At 46.6% G+C, this 24,032-nt stretch overlaps 1 protein-coding gene across 2 annotated transcripts in view; it reads left to right on the top strand.

Moving 5' to 3' along the window:
• The window catches only part of LOC140729227 (phospholipase D1-like), a 162,305-nt gene extending 145,505 nt beyond the window's left edge, over positions 1–16,800 (top strand). For both annotated transcript variants that reach the window (XM_073048753.1, XM_073048754.1), the window contains 5 exons: positions 2,110–2,159; positions 3,521–3,655; positions 4,139–4,292; positions 8,299–8,416; positions 12,897–16,800. In XM_073048753.1, coding sequence (XP_072904854.1) covers positions 2,110–2,159; positions 3,521–3,655; positions 4,139–4,292; positions 8,299–8,416; positions 12,897–13,121 — 682 coding nt within the window. In that variant the 3' untranslated portion in view covers positions 13,122–16,800. The remainder of the gene's footprint in view (positions 1–2,109; positions 2,160–3,520; positions 3,656–4,138; positions 4,293–8,298; positions 8,417–12,896) is intronic.
• The last annotated feature ends 7,232 nt before the right edge of the window (positions 16,801–24,032 follow it).

The following is a 24,032-nucleotide window of genomic DNA, read 5'->3' on the forward strand; positions in this document are numbered from 1 at the left end:
CTGATGGCAGAGGGGAAGAAGCTGTTCCTGAATCATTAAGTGTGTGCCTTCAGGCTTCTGTACCTCCTCCCTGACGGTAGCAATGAGAAGAGGGCATGACCTGGGTGATGGGGGTCCTTAATGATGGATGCCTCCTTGTTGAGGCATCACTCCTTGATGTCCTATATGCCGTGGAGGCTAGTGCCCATGGAGCTGCCTGAGTTTACAACTTTATGCAGTTTATTTTGACCCTGTGCAGTAGCCGGATGGTGATATAGCTAGTTAGAATGCTCTCCTTGGTACATTTGTAGAAATTTGTGAGTGTTTTAGGTGACAAATCAAATCTCCTCAAACTCCTAACGAAATATAGCTACTGCTGTGACTTATGTGTAGCTGCTGTCGATATGTTGGGCCCAGGGTAGAACCTCAGAGATATTGACACCCAGGAACTTGGGACTGCTCACTCTGATCATCTAAGTCAGTGTTGATAAACCAGACTCTGATTCTGTAGGGCAGTGAAGCTTCAAATTCAACACACGTGGCTTAACAGTGATGGGCTGTTCAATCCCTCAGGCTGCTTGCCTGTTCATATGAAGGATGTGGAATCTTTAGAGAGGGCACTGTAGCCATCCAAAGGCTCTTCAGAAGCCAAGATGAGGTATAAAACTTGTCATTTATGATTGTTTTAGAAAGTGCAAGGAAGAGGAAGCATTGAGAGAAGAAAGAAAGGACGTATAAAAAATGTAGTCATATTCATCTCATACCAGAATGGAAATAACACAAGTTCCAGTGGTAAAAATTAGTCTATAAAATAGCCAGGTTCAAGCAATGTGACACCTCCTAATGAAAACTAAGAAATTTCTCGAAAAATACAGAAGCAACAGTATCATAATTACTGGAAAATTCACTGAACAATTACTGTGCAAAAGTCTTAGGCACCCTTATGTAACAAGAGTGCCAAAGACTTCTGCTCCCTACTCCATTTGGAATGGAGAGCAAGTTTGTAAATCTTGTGGAGAAAAGTATTTTGGGAATGGTGAGGGGAAGCACCATGGAGTGGTGTGGGACAGTTGACAGAGAAGGAGTACGAGGGCCAGGGGGGTTGGTGGCAGGTAGAGACACACCCAGCCCTGAGACACCAGGCAAGGTCATTTGATTCCAAACAATTGGTTTATTGACTATTACAGGAGGGCTTTCCATTCCCTTCCCCTTTTCCCAGCCATGATTCCCCTCTCCCTGCCCCCTTCCCACTCACGGTCCACAATAGAGATCCATATCAGAATAAGGTTTATCATCACTCACATATGTCATGATTTTTTTGTAGCAGCAGTACAGTGCAATACATAAAATTACTGCTCCCTAGCTGTCTATACGTGCCGGAGACTTTTGCACAGTACTGTACATGGGTGGTTTTCTAAAAATACAAATAAGCATAGGAAAGTTCAAGTACAAGAAAATAGCAGCTCTGCACCCAATCCAACAGTGCAGAAAAGATTTACCAGGATGCTGCTTGGATTGGAGAGTGTGTCCTATGAAGAGGGGTTGAGTGAGCTAGGGGTTTTTCCTCTGAGGAACCCTTGTTAGCTCCCACCAGAGATACATTGCTTCAACATATTTCCACGTATTCCATGATTTATTCCCCTCTCACACTAAAATCATGTCTTTTAGCCCATTTAATTTTTTTACACACACACACACACACACACACACACACACACACACACACACACACACACACACACACACACACACACACACACACACACACACACACACACACACACACACACACACACACACACACACACACACACACACACACACACACACACACACACACACTCACTCACTCACTCACTCTGCAGGTCAGGCAGCACCTATGGAAATGAATAAACAGTTTCGGGCTGAGGCCCTTCATCGGAACTGGGAAGGAAGGGGGTAGATGCCAGAATAGAATGGTGGGGGGTAGGGGGAAGGGAGATAGCTAAAAGGTGATGGGTGAGGCCAGGTGAATGGCAAAGGTAAAAGGCTGGAGAGGAAAGAACCTGGTAGGAGAGGAGAGTGGATCATGGGAGAGTTTCGAGTTTTACAAATAAATAACATTTCTCCTTTAAATCTCTCTTCATCCAGGTCCATGTGCAGAGGAGAGTATTCAATAGTTGAGCGTCTGAAAAAATACAGTAGGTATATTTCCTTATATCCAATAAAATTATCCGGTTAATTTATTTATTGATTGAGATACAGCATGGAAGAGGACCTCCCAGCCCTTCGAGCCTCGCCACCCAGCCACCCCCGATTTAACCCTAGGCTAATCACGGGACAATTTACAATGACCAATTAACTGGTAAGTCTCAGTAGTGTGGAGGAAACCTGTGCAGTCACGGGTCCTTGATGCTGGACGCTGTCTTCTTGTGGTAGTACTCCTCCTTGGTGTGCTCAGTGGTGAGGAGGGCCTTCCCTGTGATGGACTGGGCTGCGTCCACCACCTCTGTGGACTTGTCCATTCCTGATGAGTCTGGTCAGGACCAAAGTTCAAATTAAATTTATTATCAAGGTACATGTAGTTACTGTCTGTTACACTGCTGGCGTTTGGCTCTTTGTCCATCGTCACCGACGAAGACCTCAACACCATGGATGGTGTTGAGACTAGCGCTTGATTTGGATTTAATGAGGGAGAGGTGCGCAGCGTCAGCTTCACTCTCTCTTCCCAATTCCCATCTGGATCCAGTGGCAAGACAAGAGTTGAGATGGCTGGAGATGGGACTAGGCACAGTGGATGACCAGGACGTCTTCTGTGTCTTGTGCTCTACATGTTCCACGACGCTTGCAGAGACCGCCTTCTCGACCATTGGACCTTCCGTTGGTCTCGTCCGCTCAATCCTCTGGAGTCTGTCTTCTCATGCTGGGATAGCCGACTCCCTATCTCACCAAGGGTTTGAAGCCAAAGGTGGACAAACCACCTGAAAAGGACGTGGCATGTTCCCCCACCAGAGGTGCTACCCCTCCCTTTCACCACAACTCGCTGGTATTTAGGGCAGCAATGAAGGCCTATCTCTGTCTGTCAAACCAAACCAATGTTAGCCTTGATCTTGGCAGTGTTCGGGACTTCCTTCATCATGCCAGTAGTTTCCTCTCGGTCTTCATTACTGTCAGTTACACAAATCCCAGGTGGAGACTCAGGAATATCATCGCAGTCAGATGTAGAAGGATTTTTCATTGTTGTTTTTGTAACAGTTTTTTTTTGGCCAGTCAGGGTTGTTAGCCCTGAACTGGAGAACTGGTGAACCATTCTTGGTCTGGCCTCTACCCTTTGACCTGTTTGACATGGGTGACCCTACCAAGAGCTAAAGCATAAAGCCCTGAGTCCAGCCAACATCGCTCTCCGGGTCATTGAGGCACACAAGCCTCCAAACCACAACAAGGTAGTGGTCCTCTTGAAGGATTCATAAATGTTTGATGGGGAATAGTTGCTGTTGTCATTCAGGAAGGATAGTTTTAAATACTCAATAATGAGGCACTCACACTATGCCTTCTTTTGCAGTGGGGAATAACTGGGTCAGCTACATCACATTCTGCGGGCTGAGGACTCAGGCTGAGCTGGACAGCAAACTGGTGACAGAACTTATCTACATCCACAGTAAGATGCTAATTGTCGACGATCGCCAAGTGATTATAGGTGAGTGCTGATCGTTACCTGTCATCGTTACCAACAGCAGTCCAGGGCATGGCTAGTCAGTTAGCAAATGGCAGTAGAAAGTACAGCGAGGAAGGTCATCAAATCTTGTTAATTTGGGTAAGTGGGACAAGAAATACGCAAATGGAGCTTAATTCTGCGTTTTGGAAGTTAAATCACAGTCGGACTTTCACAGTGCACAGCAGAGCTCTGGGGAGTGTTTAGAAATGAGGAACTGTGGAGTTAGAAGTACATGGTTCCCTGAAAGCGACGTCACAAGTAGACAGGGTGGGGTCGAAGATTTATGGCATGCTGACCTTCATCAGTCAGGGCTTTAAGTATAAATGTTGGGCTATCATGGTGCAGTTGTACAGACTTACCAAAGGGGTAGGGAGATGGTTAACTGGTCTCCTCTTCTCTGTATATATCGTCCTTCCCCATGTCCCCGTCACCATTGTAACCTTGGTGCCTTTCTTTCTCAATCAGGTTCGGCGAACATAAATGACCGGAGCATGTTGGGAAAGAGGGACAGTGAGATGGCTGTACTTGTGGAAGACAGCGAGATGGAGGCATCTGTCATGGATGGCCAGGAGTATCAGGCAGGACGCTTCGCACTGAATCTCCGGCGAGATTGCTTCAGGTACGTCTAATACTTCACACTTCTGCTGTAAACTGCAATGGTAGCTTCAGCATCGAGGGTTGTCCATGTAGTGCTCTCCCATCATCTGCTGTCGAGGGGGATAAGTGTAGAGGTTAGCGTGAATGTGCTCGGGGCATCTGCGTTCAGAGTTCATTTCCGTAGTCCACTGTAAGCAAGTTGGTACGTTCCTTCCCATCTGCACGCTGGTTTCCTCTCGGTGCTCTAGTTTCCACCCACAGTCCAAGCACCTTCCAGTTAGTAGGTTAATTGGTTATTGTAAATTGTCCCATGATTAGGTTTAGGTTCAATAGGTGAGTTGCTGGAGGGTGCAGCTCAAAAATTAGGCACTCTATCTCGAACTGAATAAATAAGATGGCAGAATGGGGATAGATAATATAGCCATCATTGAATGGCAGTGTGGAATTGAATGACTAAATGATCTAATACTTCTCCTATATCATAAAGACAATTATAACCACTCTTGACATCATTGGGGCATTGGTGCTATTGACGTCATTGGGACATTGGTGCTATTGACGTCATTGGGACATTGGTGCTATTGACATCATTGGGGCATTGGTGCTATTGACGTCATTGGGACATTGGTGCTATTGACATCATTGGGACATTGGTGCTATTGACATCATTGGGGCATTGGGTGTATTGACATCATTGGGGATTGGGTGTATTGACATCATTGGGGATTGGGTGTATTGACATCATTGGGGATTGGGTGTATTGACATCATTGGGGATTGGGTGTATTGACATCATGGTGGCATTGGTGCTACTGACAGCACTGGGGCATTGGTGCCATTGATGCCATTGGGGCATCGGTGCTACTGACAGCATTGGGGAGTTGCGTACAACAGTCACAAAGTTGTTTAGAACCCATTTGGAATTCTCCAACTTCAAACAATTTGCTACTTCTTTCTAGTAGTGTCAGGACTGACCACTTTAACCCACCGCCGCTCTCTCCCTTTTCAAATGGTTCAATTTAATATTAGAGAATGTATACAATATACAACTTGAAATTCTTACTCTTCACAGACATCCACAAATCAAGAAACCCCAAAGAATGAATGACAGTAACATCAGAACCCCAAAGCTGCCTCTCCCCCCCACACACAAGCTGCAGCAGAAGCTTGCCCCCTGCCACCCCTTGTACCAGCAGAAGCATCGACCCCTCTCCAACACCCCACCATGCAAGCAATGTCAAAAACCCCCAAAAAGACCTTGATCCATCAAAAGGTACAATCCATAGCCCAGCACTTCAGTATCTCAGACAGGCTCACTCTCTCTCCCCATCAAGGGAGAGAAGTGTCACTCTCCTGCGACAGTGACACTTGTTCCAATGTTACAACTTGATTATACAGCATTATATTGCTATTAGACAATAGCAACACACAATACCCAGATAACAGAGCTTAACTGTCCCTTCACTGTCATATTATCACAGCCTAATGCAATAGGACAGCACGGTCATGCAGTGGCCAGCACAACACTTCACAGTGCAGGCAACCTGGGCTCATTTCCCGCCACTGCTTGCGAGGAGTTTGTTCATTCTCCCCATGACCGCGTGGGTTTCCTCCCATGGTCCAAGGACATATAAGTTGGTAGGTTATTTGGTCATTGTAAATTGCCCTGTTATTAGACTAGGGTTAAATTGGGGGGTTGCTGAGGCAGCAAAGCTCGAAGGGCCAGAAAGGCCTATTCTCACTGTACCTCAATAAATAAATAAATAGATAAATAGATAGATATATCTCAAACACAAGATTCTGCAGATGCTGGAAATCCAAAGTTACACACACAAAATGCTGGAGGAATTCAGCAGAGCAGGTTTTATCTATAGAAAAGAGTAAACAGTCGATGTTTCAGGCAGAGGTCATTCTTCAGGAATGGTCTTGGCCTGAAATATCAACTGTTTACTCTTTTCCATAGACACTGCCTGGCCTGCTGAGTTCCTCCAGCATTTTGTGTGTGTTGCAGATGGATATATCTACAGTTTTAAACCGCACACCTGTAAGGTATTGCGCTTTGGGAGGTCAATATAAGGTGAAGGTGCTCAGTTTATGCAGAGGGATCTTGGGGTCCACGTCATTGCTCCCTGAAAGTGACAACACAGGTAGACAGGATGGTAAAGAAGGCTTATGGCATGCTTGCCTTCATTGATTGGGCAGTGTGGGGAACTCATGTTACAGTTGTATAAAACTTTGGTTAGACTGCATCCGGAGTATTGTGTGGACTTCTGTACAGGAAGGATATGGAGGCTCTGGTGAGGATGCACTAGAGGTTCACTAAGATGATGCCTGCATTAGAGAGTATTGGGGGCGCCGTGGTGTTGTAGTTAGTGTAACACTAATACAGTGACAGCAATCTGGGTTCAATTCCTGCCACTGTCCATTCTCCCCGTGACCACATGGATTTCCTCCAGATGCTCCAGTTTCCTCCCACATTCCAAAGGCATATAGGATAGTAGGTTAATTGGTCACATGGGCTAGAAGGGCCTGTTACCTGTTGTATCTCCAAATAAATAAAAATCTTTGCAATAAGGAGAGACTGGAGAGATTTGAATTGTTTTTACTGGAGAATCAGTGGCTGAGGTGAAGCTTAATAGATGTATGTAAAGTTATGAGAAGCATAGATAAGTTAGACCCTCAGAATCACGTTCCCAGGGTCATCATCATTATGTGTCGTGTTGTATGACATGGGTGAGCATTATCTTTCCCATGACCATGATTGTTCTGGCAATTTTTTCTACAGAAGTGGTTTGCCATTGCCTTCTTCTGGGCAGTGTCTTTACAAGACGGGTGACCCCATCCATTATAAATACTCCTCAGAGGTTGTCTGCCTGGTGTCAGTGGTCGCATAACCAGGTCTTGAGATATGCACCAGCTGCTCATACAACCATCCACCACCTGCTTCATGTCACCTTGATCGGGAAGGGAGGAGGTGGAGGGGGGCTAACCCAGGTGCTACATTGCCCAAAGGTGACTTGCAGGCTAGCGGAGGGAAGGAGTACCTTACACCTCCTTGGAAGAATCATATCTCCACTCAGCTACCCAATTTCCAAGGGTAGGAATGTCAAATACTAGAGGGTGTAGCTTTAAGGTGAGGGGAGACATTATTTACACAGGGAGTTGTAGGTATCTAGGAATAGAGCCAGAAGCAGATATGATGGAGGCATTTAAGAAGAATGTAGACATGCATGGGAATGTGTAGAGAATGGAGGATATAGGTCACATGCAGACAGAAGGGATTTGTTTATTTTGGCATGACAATCGGTGCTAGATCTTGATGGGCTGAAGGGCCTTTTCCTATGCTGTACCTTTGGATGTCTCCAGTTTCCTCCAACATTCCAAAGATACCCGGGTTCATAGGTTAGTAGGTCGTGAGTGTGCCATATTGACTGGAAGCATGGCTGCACTTGCAGGCTGACCCCAGCACATCCATGGACTGTAAATCAAAATCAGGTTTAGTATCACCGGCATATGTCATGAAATTTGTTGTCTTTGTGGCAGCAGCACAATGCAATACATAATAATAGTGAGAAAAAAAATAAGTAAATCAATTACAGTAAGTATATTAAATAGTTAAATTAAAAATAGTGCAAAAGCAGAAATAATATTAAGAAGAGTAGTGAGGTAATGTTCATGGGTTCAATGTCCATTTAGGAATCGGATGGCAGAGGGAAAGAATGTGAAATGACACATAAAGTGCGATTTGTTCTTTTTTGTGCATTGGGAGTTTGATGTTTTTCTTTGAACGGGTTCCATGGTGTTTCTTTGTTTTGTGGCTGTCTGTGAGGAAGATGAATCTCAGGGTGTATACTGCATCATACATTGACAATAAGACCTGAACTCTCTTCCACAGAATTTGTCTTTGGGTTTCTGATGTCGAGATGGAAAGAGTTCATGGCTATCTGTGGGGAATATGAATCTCAGGGTTGTATACTCCATACATAATGTGATAATAAGTATACTTAGAACTTGAACTCTCTTCCACAGGATACATCTTGGGCTCTCTGATGCCGAGATGGGAAGTGTTCAGGATCCAGTGAGTGATCAGTGCTTCCAGGAGATCTGGAATGCCACAGCAACCAGGAATGCAACCATTTATGACCAGGTGAGTTCTACTGCAAGATACCTGTCCTAGGACACACCTGTGGTCTCTATATGAGGTGTGCTGGACCACTTTCTTGATCTGTAGCTATGATGTCACAGCTCCCATGATGCCCCTTACTCTGAAGTCAAATGTTCTGAAGTGTCTCACGTGGCTTTAGCAGCACTGTGGTAGAGGGGGTAGAATCACCATCATACCTCCAGAGATCTGTGGTTCGATCCTGACGTGTGGTGCTATTTGTGTGGAGCAAACCCACCACAGTTTGCTTTGTTCTGGTACTCTTGTTCTGTTGAGTTATACAACATGGAGACAAGGCCCATCAGCCCAGCTCACCCATGACAACCAAAGCGCCATGTTCCTGCATTTGACCCATATCCCTCTACCAGGGGCTCCCAACCTTTTTTATGCCATGGACCAATACCATTAAGCAAGGGGACTGTGAACCACAGGTTGGGAACTCTTGCTCTAAACCTTTCCTGATCATGTACCTGTCCAAGTGCCTTCTATACGTTACTGTTCCCACCTCTTCCACTTCCTCTGGCAGCTCATTCCATCCACCAGCACCTTCTGTATGGAAAACCAACCCCTCTGGTCCCCTTCAAATCTTTTCCCTCTCAGCTGCCCTGTAGATTCCGACTCTCTTACCCTGCGAGAAAGACTGACCATCCAGCCAGTCGATGCCCCTCCTCCCCATGATTCCTCCCAGATTCCAAAGACGTTTCGGTTGGTTATTAGTTGTATATTATTCCTAGTGTGTAATGAGGGGTAGAATCTGATGAGAGTATGAAAAGAACATGATAGAACATTGCTTGTTCCTTTGTTATGTGCTGTGTCGTGTGACATGGGCGATCACAGTCTTTCTGCGACCATGATTGCTCTTGGCAAATGTTTCCACAAAGCTGGTTTGCCATTGCCTGCTTCTGGGCAGTGTCTTTACAAGATGGGTGACCCCAACCATTATTGATACTCCTCATACTCTGCCTGGTGTCAATGGTCACATAACCCAGATTTGTGGTATGCACAGCTGCTCACATGACCATCCACCACCTTCTCCCATGGCTTCACATGACCGCGATCGAAGGGCTAAGCAGGTGCTACACCTTGCCCAAGGGTGACCTGCAGGCTAGTGGAGGGATGGAGTACTTTACATCTCCTTTGGTAGAGAAATATCTCCACCCCACCACCCAAGCAGATACATTAACACCATTTAAAAGACAGGTGGGTAATGAATTAGTGGGGTAAGGCTAAATGCTGGAAAATGGGACTAGTGTGGATGGGACATCTTGGTCAGCCTGGACCAGCTGGGCTGAGAGGCCGGTTTCCATGCAGTGTGACTGAATGAGGGTGCAGCCTATTAGGGGTGGCGAACCTACAGCACACGGTTTCAAGACAAGACCCTTCTTCAGGACTGTAAAGGAAGGGGGGGAAGGAGGATAGCTGGAAGGTGATAGGTGAAGCCAGGTGGGTGAGAAAGGTCAAGGGCTGGAGAGGAAGGAATCTGATAGGAGAGGAGAGTGGACCAGAGGATAAAGGGAAGGGGGAGGGGACCCAGGGGGAAGTGATAGGCAGCTGACAAAAAGAAAAGGTCAGAGTGGGGAATAGAGTGTGCGGGGTGGGGGGGGAGGAGGTTTGTTCTCTGGAAGGAGAAATCGATATTCATGCCATCAGGTTGAAAGGTATTGCTCCTCCACCCTGAGATGGCCTCGTCTTGACACAAGAGGAGGCATTGACAAATGGAGACATTGTAGCAGGAATGGGAATCTGAATTATAATGCTTGACCAGCGGGAGGTCCCGCTTGTGGGAGAGGTCCAGAGGAGATCGATGAAGTGGCCCCCCCAATTCACATGGGTCTTGCTAATGTAGCAAAGGCCGCATGGGGAGCACCAGACACCCGAGTGGATTCGCAGGTGAGGTGTTGTCTCACCCGGAAGGACTGATTGGAGGCGAGGGACACAGGTGTAGCACCTTGGCTGCTTTCAGGGATCAGTGCCAGGAGAGAGATTAGTGGGGAGGGATGAATGGACAAGGGAATCACAGAGGGAGTGATCCCTGCCTTTGTAAAGCTGATGTTGAAGCGCCCTGGGCTGCATTTTCCCCTGACATCACCATCATTGCTGGACGAGGTGCTGGCTGAGGTGGAGAGAGCAGATGCAATTTTAGCCCCCCCCCCCCCTCCCAAGATGTCCCAGTATCACCCCCATGCCGCAAGCCTGGGCTCGTGTCACCAGAGCGGTGGAGGAACCCGTGAAACAGGTCTGACCAACACTGCGCTGGCCCGTTATATGCCACAGAATGCTCTCTGCTACTGGTGTGGTGAGGCTGACCATGTGGCCCGGGACTGCTCCGCACCAGTGCAGCCATCAGGACACATTGGACAGGCGGCACCTCCCAAGGCCTCTAGCAGAATCACTCTCCAGTGGGCCATTTGGGTGAAAAGCAAGACTTACACATGGACTGCATGGTGGAGGGCATCAGATGCCGTGTGTTGGTGGACAAAGAGTCAACCATCACTATCATCTGTCCTGGTGTCCTCCCCAAGGCAGACCCGCTATCCCCGCCTGGGTGGACGACGACGGCGATCCAGTGACTGGCGACTGTGTGGCAATGGGAGGAAAGAGGAGGCTGTGTATTGCAAAAGCACAGTGGAACACGAGGTGTGGCTAGCCAACATCCAAAAGTCCTACATCATTAGCTTGGACCTGCTGTCCTGCTGGGGTAGGGGGAGGAAGCTCGTGTGGATGTGCCGGGGACAATGCTACCTTGCCGCTGAAGCCATGGCTCTCCAGTGGGGCAGCTCCAGAAAACAGACCCGAGGGCAACAAAAATCACCACTGGGCTCACAGCGGTCCGCCGCCGTGCAGTACACCCAACGCAGCACAGCAGAACCCTGGGCGAACGGCGGTAGTGGCATTTCAGGTGGCAGCCAGTGTCGAGGTAGACTTTAAGCAACAGCTGCGCAGCGAGTAGTTAAGTGATCCCGTGTTGGCCCACCTGAGGGGATAGCTGAACGGGAGACGGCAGCTGGAGTGGGCAGACATCTCCGCCCTGGATCAGTGATCAAAGCCCTATACTCTCACGCCGGAGATACGCGACAGGTTGCTGTTCTGGTGGTGACCGTTTTCCGATGGCGACAGACGTCTCCTGCAGCTGGTGGTCCCCTGGGGGCTCCAAGCCACGGTGCTGCAGTCGGTGCACGGGCTGGTGGGAGTCACATAGACATTGGCGAGCTGTGCGAAAACTTCTATTGGCCTGGGTACAGGCAGGGTGTGGAGCTGTTCGTGCACAGCTGTGTTGTTTGCACATCCCAAAAGGGACCAGGGCGCCAGTACAGCAGTATCTGGTAGGAGCCCAGCATGAGTCTCCTGCCCCATCCAAAGAAGAGACTATCCCCTAAGCTTGAAAGCCATTGGAAGGGGTCAGGAGAGGCGCTCGATTGCATCTCCCATGTGGTATACCAAGTGCGATTGCCTGAGCAGCGGAAGGCGGTCGTGCTGCTCTGGGACCGACTGGCACCATATCGGCCCTTAGCCACCACCTTTCCAGCGAGGCTGAAGGAAAGAAATGATACTCTGAGTGCCCAGCCTCTTGCCTCACTATACAGTGCCTCCACTGGAGGGGGGGTGGGCGGCTACAGACACTGACACACCACAGCGCTCCAGACGGCAGCACTGATCACCACCAGGACTTTTGGACTTCATGTGGACTCTGGGGTTGCTTGGGATGGCTGACCTCTCAGGTGGGGGCAGTGTGGCTGTCTGGGGAGGGGGGCATAGTCGACAGCCTGCCCCAGCATTCCTAGTGGCCAGTGTTATTTATTGTTACCTTTTAGCTTGGGTTTATTTGCTTGTGTGTTTGTGGGTCACCCTGACTGTAACCGGGGTGTGTGATCATCACCTCCCCCATATGTATGCGACTAAGTGGGTTCTTTCCCCGGTCATCAAGCCCGGTCTGGTTTTGTACTTTTTTTACAATTTAATAAAAAGACTTGTTGAGTTAAATGAGCTTCTCTGGTCCGTCATCATGGACTGAATGCTCGCCACAATATGTTTAGCGGTTGAATCATATTAGACGAAGAAATGATGTAATTTTTAAAATTATCTTTCTAAAAGATTAATATTAATAGTTTTTGAACAGGTTTTCTAAAACACCATTTAATTTTATCTGTCTCTGTTATACTTTTATTAATAGTAAAACAATACTCATAAGCAAGCAACTGAATTCATCACCTTTCCCTTAAAAATCCCTAATTATTGTTAGTTGATCAATGCTAATCTCTGCTCAAAATTGCCATTGCACGCAAGAGAATTTTTGGCAGACTACCCCCAAGGTTGACTATCCGACGAAAGGTTTAAAGACCAACCTTTTCCTATTTAGCTCTGTTACTGACACATGTTTTTATGTACAAACTTATTTGACCAGCTTTAATTAGATGTTGTATTTCCCTCTCTTTCTCCCATTCCACACCCACCCCCACCCCCACAGGTTTTTAAATGTCTCCCATCGAATTCTACTACAAACCTGGAGGAATTGCGTGCATTTGTGTCGGCACCTGCCCTTGTGACTGAGAATCCCGAGGAAGCTCGGGAGAAGATCAAGGACGTCCGTGGCTTCTTGGTCCAATATCCACTCTACTTCCTGTGTGACGAACACCTGCTGCCTCCACTGAACACGAAAGAAGGTATGGTTCCAACTGAAGTTTGGACCTAATCGGAATTCTGCCAACTGGTTGAAAAAATACTTGGACCAGCTTCAGATCTTAATCCCTCTAACTTTTGTACCTTTCCCTCATCAACACACGCAATGGTCCATTTGAGTGACTGTAAGAGAAGGTCATGTGGACTCTGGAGTTGGTAACAACCAATCAGAATGTCTTCTTCATCAAAAATGAGATTTTCAGTCTTCCCCTTTGACTTACTGCTGATCACTCCAACATGCTTGGTGGAAAGAGAAATTGGACGTACCATCAGCAGATGTCACGTGTGTCCAAATGTTTTCTGGTTGCCCAGCACCATGCAGAACACCCGGAAGACCCCTGAAGACAATCTGCCTCAGAAGCTGCTGAGTGGTTATACATCTCTCTGCTGTTTACAGGTTCCCACGTGTCACTTTTTCTAATGTTTGTTTTCAATTTTTTTATTATGAAATTGTACAAATCAAATGTTAAAGGAGCACTATCTTCTAGAATTTTTCACACTATTGCTAGCATCCCTGAGAAACACTGGAACGAGCTTTGTGCACTTTGTTGCTTGCTTTGAGTTACTGATTATGTTTTGCCAGCTGTGCACTCAGCTTGTCGATCTTCTTAAATACAATCTTTTGATAGTTTCATTCTGCATCTCAAAGTCTGACCATCACCAATATGTGCCGTGTTCTATGACATGGGTGGTCATGGTCTTGATCATGATTGGTCTTGGCTATTTTTTTCTACAGAAGTGATTCTTATTCTTCAGAGATTGTCTGCCTGGAGTCAGTGGTCACATAACCAGGACCTGTGAGGTGCACCAGCCGCTCATACGACCATCCACCACCTGCTCCCGTGGCTTCACATGACCCTGATTCAGAGAGGTAGGGGGTTAGCTAAGCAGGTGTTACACCTTGCCCAAGAGTGATCTACAGGCCAGCAGGGGAAGGAGCTCCTTACACCTCCTTTGGTGGAGATGCATCCACCACCCAAGAGGTAGAGATGGGGTGGACAGAGTCTTTTGCCCGGGATGGAAACATGAGATACCTTGTCCAGAGGCCCAAAATGAGAGGAGGGAGATATAAAGGAGATTTACTAGAGAAGTTCAGAGTGATGGGTGCCTGGGATGATAAAACAGCAACGTGGTAGAGGCATTTGGACAGGCCCATGAACAGGCAGGGATGGAGAGAGATGGATCACCTGCAGGCAGACCGGATTGGTTGGCAGAAACATAGTGAGCTGAATGACCTGTTTCTGTGCTGTACCCTCCTACGTTCTCCACTGTCCACGAGAAAGAGTGCTCATTACTTCTGGAGATGCCGGTTCATGTGACCCATTGAGTCTATGGTGGCTGTCTGAGGCAACTGGATATCCCCCTTTATTTTTCTCCACGGACCCCTCTATTAATAGTAGGGGTCCATGACTTCAAAGGGGTAGGGAACCCCTGCCTTGCACCATTCTCTTTCATGCATGCCCACCCGTTCCACCACTACTATGTCCACTTATCTTAGGTGCTTTGGAGGAAAGGGGAAGTCCATGCCATCACAGGGACAACAGGCAGACTCCACACAGACAGAGTTCAAGTTTAATTGTCAGTCAATCGTACATGAGTACCCATCAACACAGACAAACAAATCAGTGTAACTGCGGGGTCAAGGTGCAAAACACAGTACCGACAGTCACACACAGCACAAAGCACACAAGCAGTAAAATAGAGTACACAAAAAATATAATCCAAGGCCCTGTTGCAGATATCTTCAAAGTACATATATGTCACCATATACAACCCTGAGAGAATTTTTTTGCGGGCATGCTTAATAAATCTATAGAATAAAACTATAACAGAATCAACTAGAGCATTCAACCAGACTGCAGAAAACAAAAAAACTGTGCAGATACAATGAGAAAGAAATAATAATAAGCAATAAATACAGAGAACATAAGACGAAGAGTTCTTGAAAGTTAGTCCATAGGTTGTGGGAATATTTCAGTGATGGGACTAGTGAAGTTATCCCCTTTGGTTCAAGAGCCTGATGGTTGAGGGGTGATAACTGTTCCTGAACCTGGTGGTGTGAGTCCTGAGGCTCTGTACCTTCTTCCTGATTGCAGCATGGTTTGGGTGGTGGGGATCCCCAGTGATCAAACACAATATGGCTTGTCTTCTTCCGAATGAACACTAGGGGGACAGAACCGACGCCGCACCACATCGCTTCTGGTGGAGCACGCTGACTCCGTCAGCTCTCTCAGCCGGCACCATGGTTTGAGGCATAGTCGTCGCTACAACCGGAGTCCTTGTAGCTACGATCGTAGCAGCACCTTAAACCGATTCCCTATGTATCTGACTGAGCATTGTACTGCCCAAGAACCCATCACAGCTCATGAAGTGTATTGCCATCTGCCCAAGTCTGTGTGTGCACAATGTGCAATGGAAACCCTACCTGCAGCAGCACCGCAGGCTCATCACATCAGACACAACTTTCAGAAGAAACACAAAAATTATACAAGAAAGAACAGCTAGAACAAAATAAAGTCCATTGTAGTGCAAAGAGTCTGTTGTGTTGCTACACCACCAAGGTGGTGATTAGGGTAGTGCCAGATGGGTTCAAGAACCAAATGGTTGAAGGGTAGTAGCTGTCCTTGAACTGGTGTGGGAGTTCAGGCTTCTGCACCTCCTGCCCAATGGGTGCTATGAGACTATGGCATGGCCAAGATTGCCCCAGTTGTAAGAAGACCATGAGGCAATAAAGTATAGGAGCAGAATTTCATCATGGCTGATCCACTTTTCCTCTCAGCCCCATCTCCTGGTTCCTCCCCTGTATTCCTTCATGCCCTGACCAATCAAGAATCTATCAACCTCGACCTTAAATATACCAAAGACTTGGCTCCGCAGCTGCCTGTGGCAACCAATTCCATAGATTCACCATTCTCTGGCTGAAGAAATTCCTCCGTTCTAAAAGGACGCCCCTCTAATCTTCCACTGTGTCCTCTGGTCTTTGACTCCCCCCACTAGAATCATCCTCTCTATTGAAGGCTTTTTCCATTCAATGAGGTCACCTCTCATTCTTCTGAATTCCAGTGAGTACAGGCCCAGGGCCACCAAACGCTCCTCATATGATAAGATTTTGAATTCTAGAATCATTTTTGTGAACCTCCTTTGAACCCTCTCCAATGTTAGCACATCCTTTCTTAGATAAGGAGCCCAAAGCTGCTCACAATACTCAAAGTGAGGCCAAATATAGGAAATCTAGCAGGAAGAACAATAATACAATAATCTGCTATCTTCAGTGATAATAGTGAAAGGGAAACCTGAGCCCTTTTCACATTCTCCAGTGTGTATATACAAGTTCAAGGTGATATCTAGAGGACACTGCCTCTCAGCAGGGAGACGATCCCTCAGTGCTACCATGCACTTGCATAGATCAATGCCTTGTGAACTTTGAGTAGGACCAACAATCTTCAAACTCAAAGCCAAGGGTGCTACCACCAAGCTAAACCTCGTGTGGCTCTCACAGCAGGAGCAAAGTTGTCACTGCCGAGACAGGTTCAACAATCAGGGATGCGGCTTGGAACTCGTGGTCTTACGATCACACTGTGCACCGTTCCTTGCTGATTCCTGTCCAACTGCTGCTGACATCTTGCTTGTCTTTCAAAAGATATATTAATATTCACCATATTTTTGTATAAATAAAATCTTCCCTGCCATTACCTTGTTCTGTTATTATTTCATCCGCATCCAGGCTCCAGATTAAATGTTCAGGGTGGATAGAGTTAATTGAACCCAAGCAGAGTAATTGGTTTATTATTGTCACATCTACTGTGATACAGGTTCCATCAAGTTGTTATAGCTGGGGGGTGGTAGAGGAGGCTGAGCTCTATTAACTGCTCCCAATGCTGTACGTCTCAAACAGCCTCTGACAACCAAGTCCAGCTCCTGGCCTTCACATATGACTTGGGTACTAAGCCTGGCAGAACCATTTCTACTGACTGGATGGGCAAAGGTGGGTTACTGGCGCCTTGAAGCAGGCCTCGATGGCTCACTCACTCTACCGATGTACAGTGATATCCTCTTACAGGCTCTTCCCTCCCACTGAGCCCTTACCCCTGACAGCACATTTCAGGCACCCATCACTCTCTGCATTAAAAAACAACTTGCCCAACACATCCCTTTTAAACTCCACCCCCCCCCCCCCCCATCACTTTAAACCTTTGGCCTCTAGTACTCAGCACTTTGACCCCAGGAAAGAAATTCTCACTGTGTACTCTATCCCCACCTCTCAAAATGTGACAGACTTTGATCATGTCTCTCCTCAGCTTCTGACGCTCCAGTGGAAGCAACCCGTTGTTTGTTCAGACTCTCCTTAAATTTATGCTCTCTAATCCAGGCATCATCCTGGTGAACCTCTTCTGCCCCTTTTCAAAGCCTCCGCATCCTTTTTGTAATGGGGGTGGGGGTTGGGAAACAAGGACAATGCTCTGTGCAGCCGAATCAAAATTTTCTACAGCTGTAACAGGACTTCCTGACATGACTTTCTTATACTCTCTGTCAGGGGCTCCCAACCATTTTTATGCTTCGACCCCTACCATTAACTGAGGGGTCCCTGCACCCCAGGCTGGTAATCTCTGCTCTATGCCCTTCATAATGAAAGCAAGCATGCCATCACACTTTCAGGGAGCTTGGATCCCAAGGCCCATTTCTGTAATGCTGTTATTAGGAGCCCTGTGGACTTGGGCTCCAAGGCCCATCTCCGTTACACTGCTATCAGGAGCTCTGCCATATACTGCTTACTTTCCCCTTCCAATTAACTGTCCAAACTACAACACCTCACACTTGTCCAGATTAAACACCATACTGCCATTTCTCCACCCATAACTTGTAGTGGTGGAGAAGCGTGATTGCCACCTTGTTGTGGTGGAGAAGCTTGTGTGGTCCTGAGATCCGGAGAGCAATGCCGTCTGGAGCTCTGCTCCTGGTAGGGTCACCCATGGCGGTAAGGTCGAGGGTGAGGTCCCTGACAAAGAACAATCCAACCAAGACCTCAATAGTGGAACAGGTGGACGAAGTTACTTCGAACTCAACAGCTATGAAGGCTGCAACAAATCCATTAGCTCCAATCGGCGTGGTTTCCATGCCATTGGAATCAGTTGGTTGATTTGTGAAGTATCGTGTGCTTCTTCGAGTGCAACATCAAGTACACGTTAAACAAATACACACACAGGCGTCTTCACTCTGTGGAAACGGAATGAAGACCATCGTCCTCGACCTCGAGGGATAGCCACGACGACGACAATGACCCATAACTATAATTGGTCTGTATCCTGCCGTATCCTTTGAGGACCATCTTCATGGTTTCCATTTCCATCATTTTTGTATCATCCTGAGGCTCGCCGTTGGCCGGAGTCGACCATGGATGCTACGTCCTAGCTGTCTATGTGATACACAAGCCAGGGCACTTTAATAAGGTGCATTATCAACATTTAAAAGACACACACAAAATATTGGAGGAGCTCAGCAGGTCCAGAAAGTATGGCGACATTTGAAGACTGCCTCCAGCACATCCTTAGGTTGTTAACGCAAACAATGAATTTCACTGTATGTTTCAATGTACAGTATATATAGCTAGGGTACCTATATGTACAGCTAGATAGCTAGAGTGGACACCCAATGTCTTATTCCCAAAGCGGAGACGGCTTGTACAGGAGTGAGTGATCTGAGTGGAGAAAAGTACAGTTCTGTACAAGTGTCTTAGGCACATATCTATAGCTAGGGTGCCCAAGACTTTTGCACAGTACTGTAGTATTTTTATGTATTGCACTGTACTGCTGCCACAAAGAAAGAACACATTTCATGACATGTGAGTGATGATAAACCTGATTCTGATCTGGGTCACTATTGTGGACTGAGGGTGGGAAGGAGGCGGGGAGAGGCGATTCACAGTTGGGGAACGGGGAAGGGGGTGGGAAGCACCAGAGAGACATTCTGTAATGATCAATACCCCAATTGTTCAGAATCAAATGACCTTGCCTGGTGTCTCAGGATTGGGTCTATCTGCACCTGCACCACCTGCCCCTGGAGCTCCTTCTCTGCCACCTGTCCCACACCCATCCTGCGGTCCCATGCCTTTCCCAACATCCTCTGCTCCCATCAGATTCACAAACTCGCTCCACTCCACGTCGACAAAATACAGTGCTGTGAAAGTATCTTGGGGACCCTAACTTATATACATGTGCCTATAACTTTTGCACAGTACTTAAAGCCAGTGATAAATAAATGATTCTGAATCCGGTCGGGCAGCATCCTTGGAGGAAAATGAACAGTTGGCATTTCGGACTGAGATTCCTCATTAGGATTGGAGGTGGAAGGTGGGCTTAGCCTGAAACATTGATTGTTCAAATCCCTCCAAGGAAGTAGCCTGGCCTGTTAATTCCTCCAGCACTCTGTGTGTGTGTGCCACTCAAAGTTTCCAGCACCTGTAGATCTCGTGTCTCAGACAGTCGGAGAGTTAACGTACATGGCTGTCTGTCGCCCTCTGCTGATGTCCCACATATGGTGCAGCTGTATCACAGATCTTTAGTATCTATCAACTAGCTTGCAGACATTTCATCACCAGTCGAGGTGACATCCTCAGTGAGCAGTTGTTGGTGTTTCTCTCTGGGAGTGCTTGCCTCTATATAGCCCTCCCTCCCCCATTCACTTGCCTCGGTCCTGATTGGCTAGCCTTTCAGTTGACTTTTGAATTCTACTGGCTCATGTTTCTTTGGATTTTAAGGGTTTGTAAATGGCGTCGATTTCGATATGTTTGTTTACGGAGTTATCAGAAGAGAACCACACTTCTAAAAATTGTCACCCCTGCTTTGTGTTTCCCTGTGCCAGAACTTCCACTGTGTCCCAGTTATTGTGGTGTACCTCTCAGTGTTCATGTGCTGAGATCAGTGACAGTGGATCGTGTCTACGTACCGCCAGTTTCTGTTCCTTTTCTTGCTGCTGCCATCAGGAAGAAGGGAACAGAAGACTCAGGACTCAAACCACCAGGTTCTTGAACAAACAAGAGCAAGCAAGAAGGAGAGGGAGAGAGACTCACACGCAAACACCTTCCTCCAGCAACAGCGAGCAAGAGGCTGGTAGGTGGCCCTGAACACCCACTCACCATCCGTACTCACCTCGATTATTTCAATCTTCATCGGCAAGATCAGTGAGAAATGAAGTTGATCACGGGCTCGTGCTCCATCGCCGGGCTTCTTGGCCTCCAAGCCGCATGTCACCCTTGGAGACAGCTAAGTGCTAGATCACTCAATTGGCCTGAAAACACAGCACCGAAATGTCAGTCACAGGCTCCAACAGTTGAACAACCACATTTGAAAGAGAAAGCAGTAGTTGGGTGAACCGTATGAAGGATATCAACACTTCCTTCCCCCCTCTGCCAGGTCTTCACCATCCCCTCTGACCTTCCCCTCTCCAAGGTAGAACATTCTGTCCTCAGTAACAGCGTCACCTTTGTCCCCCTCAGTGCCCGCCATGACACCGAGCTGTTCTCCCTCCGCCTCCGTCTCCGGGCCTACTTCTTTAGCAAGGACTTTCCAGCCTGCATCGATGACCATTTCTCCCGTATTCGACACTTTTCCTCTTTCCTGGACACTTTGCTCTAATCTTCTGCCTGCTTTGAATCTTTTCATTGCCTTCTGCTGACGTGACATCGACTGTCTCAACTTCACCACTCCTCTCTCCATTTCCAACCTCACTCCTTCCAAACACTTTGCTCTCAACTCTCTCTGCACTAATCTTAACCACACCACCAAATCCGCAGATGGGGGGGGGGTGCTGTAGTAGTCTGGCAGACTGACCTCTGGCAGGAGGCAAAGAGTGGGAATAAAGGGATCCTTTCCTGGTTGGCTACAGGTGTCTAGTGGTGTTCCACAGGGGTCTGTGTTGGAACTCCTTCTTTTCATGTTATAAGTCTGTGAATTGGATGATGGAATTAGACATAGAACTATAGAAAAGTACAGCAAAAAGGCCAGTTGGCTCATCTATCTGTCCTGAGCTATTTAAGTTGCCTAGTCCCATTGACCATATGACCATAGCCCTTCATACCCTTGCCATCCATGGACCTATCCAAACTTCTCTTAAACACTGAACTCGAGCTTGCATGCATCATGTGTGCTGGTAGCTCATTCTACAGTCTCATTACCCCCTGAGAAAAGTTTCCCCTCAGGTTCCCCTTAAAATTTTCACCTTTCACCCATAACCTGTGACCTCTAGTTGTAGTCCCACCCTATCTCAGTAGAAAAAGTCTGCTTGCATTTACTCTATCTATACACCTCATAATTTCGTATACCTCTATCAAATTTCCCCTCAATTCCCAGATCCCTTTGTTCCACTGCGTTTCTCAGTGCCTTACCATTCACTGTGTAAGACCTATCTTGGTTGGTCCTGCTGAAGTACAACACCTCATACATGTCTGCATTAAATTCCATCTGCCATTTTTCAACAAGCCATGATTGTCTCCCTCACTGTCCACTGCACCACCCCCAATCGTGGTGTCTTCTTCAAATTTGCTGATCCAGTTAATCACATTATCATCCAGATCATTGATATAAATAACAAACAACAATGGCTCCAGCTCTGATCCCTGCGGCACTCCACCAGTCACAGGCCTCCAGACAGAGAGGCAACCATCTACTACCACTCTCTGGCTTCTCCAACAAAGTCAATGTCTAAACCAATTTACTACCTCATCTTGAACACCAAGCAATTGACCCTTCTTGAGAAACCTCCTACGAGGAACCTTATCAAATTGTTACATACTCACAGTTTGAACATGGGACAGTGGGATGATGTAATGGTCTTGTGAGTATGATGATGTAATTGTCTCATGACCATGTTATGTCACATGATGACATGTTCCACGGTATTTAAACAAAGCCCACGATTGTGACGTGGTTCTCTTTTTTATTTTTGTGCAACATTGTTGTTGCCAGTCGGAGGTGTGGAGGCTCCACCGGTTTTGTTTGTTGCACGTTTATTTTTCCCTTACTGTCCAGTATCAGAGAGTGAAGGCATTACCGGAGTTATCCGAGTTCAAAGGATTGGGTAAAGTTAATGTCGTTCACAGTCTTGGGAATGATTGACCTTTTTGAACTGATTCAGGAATTGTGGCATGCACATTTGAGTTAAACCCCTGCAAGGTCAGGAAGGTTTGTGCAGTGACCACCCTCCAGTCAAAAGGTCAGTTCCTTTTATTTCCTCGTGATTTCTGCGAACAAGGCATCTCTCGGCAAATCAGCAGATTCGTCATTATTTCCAAGGAATCGTTGTTTCAGGGAAGTTTCTCCTTAATGACTGTATAAATCACATGGACTTTTAAATTTACCATTTTAAGTCTGTGCTTGGATGAGAATTCATTAAGAGCAGTTTCTACATTTGACTATTTGTTAGTTATTGCCGCCTAACTGTTAACTTCTGGTTAAGTTAGTCGTTTCTTTACTTTTTGATGTTTTTGAGCAGAGGTTAACAAATCTCGGGATTTGTTTATAAACTCTGTCTCAGTTTCATATCGATTGCTGCTGGTTCATAACAAAATGCCTTGTTAAAGTCCATGTAGACAACAACAATTGACTTGCATTCATCAACTTTCCTAGTAATTTTCTTGAAAAAATCTATTAGATTGGTTAGGGATGACTTAGAACTCGAAGCCATCCTGACTACCCCTAATCAATTCATATCTATCCAAATACTCATATATCCAGTCCCTTAAAATACCTTAAATAATATAGCAGTTGTATTATATAGTATGCCGTATACATAGTTGAGATTGAGTTGGAATTTGTAGCTAAGCAGGGAGGAATGATAAGTATATAATATTTCAGTAATATTGAAAATATATTGTTTGATTAAGCATTCCTTGTTGTTTACATAATTCATTATAGATTATATGTAAAAGTATGTGAATGGCATACGTTATCATGCCACTAAGTCACAAGTGCACACCTCACTAAGAGTAAAATCAAAGTTTAGTCTCTTGGGATCCCTTGATTATCAATACTCTTCAGAGTTTATTGCCTGGTGTCAGTAGTCGTGTAATCAGAACTTGTGATATGCACCAGCTGCTCATACAACCATCCACCTGCTCCCATGGCTTCACATGACCCCGATCAGGGGTGGGGGGGGGGGGGGTTGCTAAGCAGGTGCTACACCTTGCCTAAGGGTGATCCACAGGATAGCAGAGTGACGGAGTGTCTTACACCTCCTTTGGTAGAGACATTATCTCCATGCCCCCGCACCCTCCCTCTCACCCATCTAATACTACAGGATATGCATTTAAACAGAGAGGGGTAAGTTGAAAGGAGATGTGCTGGGCAAGTACTTTACACAGAGAGTGGTGGGTGGCTGGAATGTGCTGCACAGGAGGTGGTGGAGGCAGAGACTATAGATGAAATTTTACAGCTTTTAGTTGGGCACACAAATGTCTAGAGAATGGAGGGATATGGATCATGTGCAGACAGAAGGGATCAGCAGCTATTTTCTTCATTCACAAACTCTGCTTCATAACACTGTGGGACAAGGTGTATGTTCCTGTGCTGTTCTAAACTGAGGTTCACCTGTACACCTGCTCATTAACGCAAACATCTGAACAGCCAATCATGTGGCAGCAAAACATGCAGACATGGTCAAGAGGTTCAGTTGTTGTTCAGACCAAACATCAGAATGGGGAAGAAATGTGATCTAAGTGACTCTGACCATGGAATGATTGTTGGTGTCAGATGGGGTGGTTTGAGTATGTCAGAACCTGCTGACCTCCTGGGATTTTTAGTCACAACAGAGATTACAGACAATGATGTGAAAAAACAAAGAAACATCCAGTGAGCAGCAGCTCTGTGGACAAAAATGCCTTGTTAATGAGAGAGGTCAGAGAAGAACGGCCAAACTGGTTCAAGCTGACAGA

This window comes from Hemitrygon akajei, chromosome 6 (genome assembly GCF_048418815.1).
Source record: "Hemitrygon akajei chromosome 6, sHemAka1.3, whole genome shotgun sequence".
NCBI lineage: Eukaryota > Metazoa > Chordata > Chondrichthyes > Myliobatiformes > Dasyatidae > Hemitrygon > Hemitrygon akajei.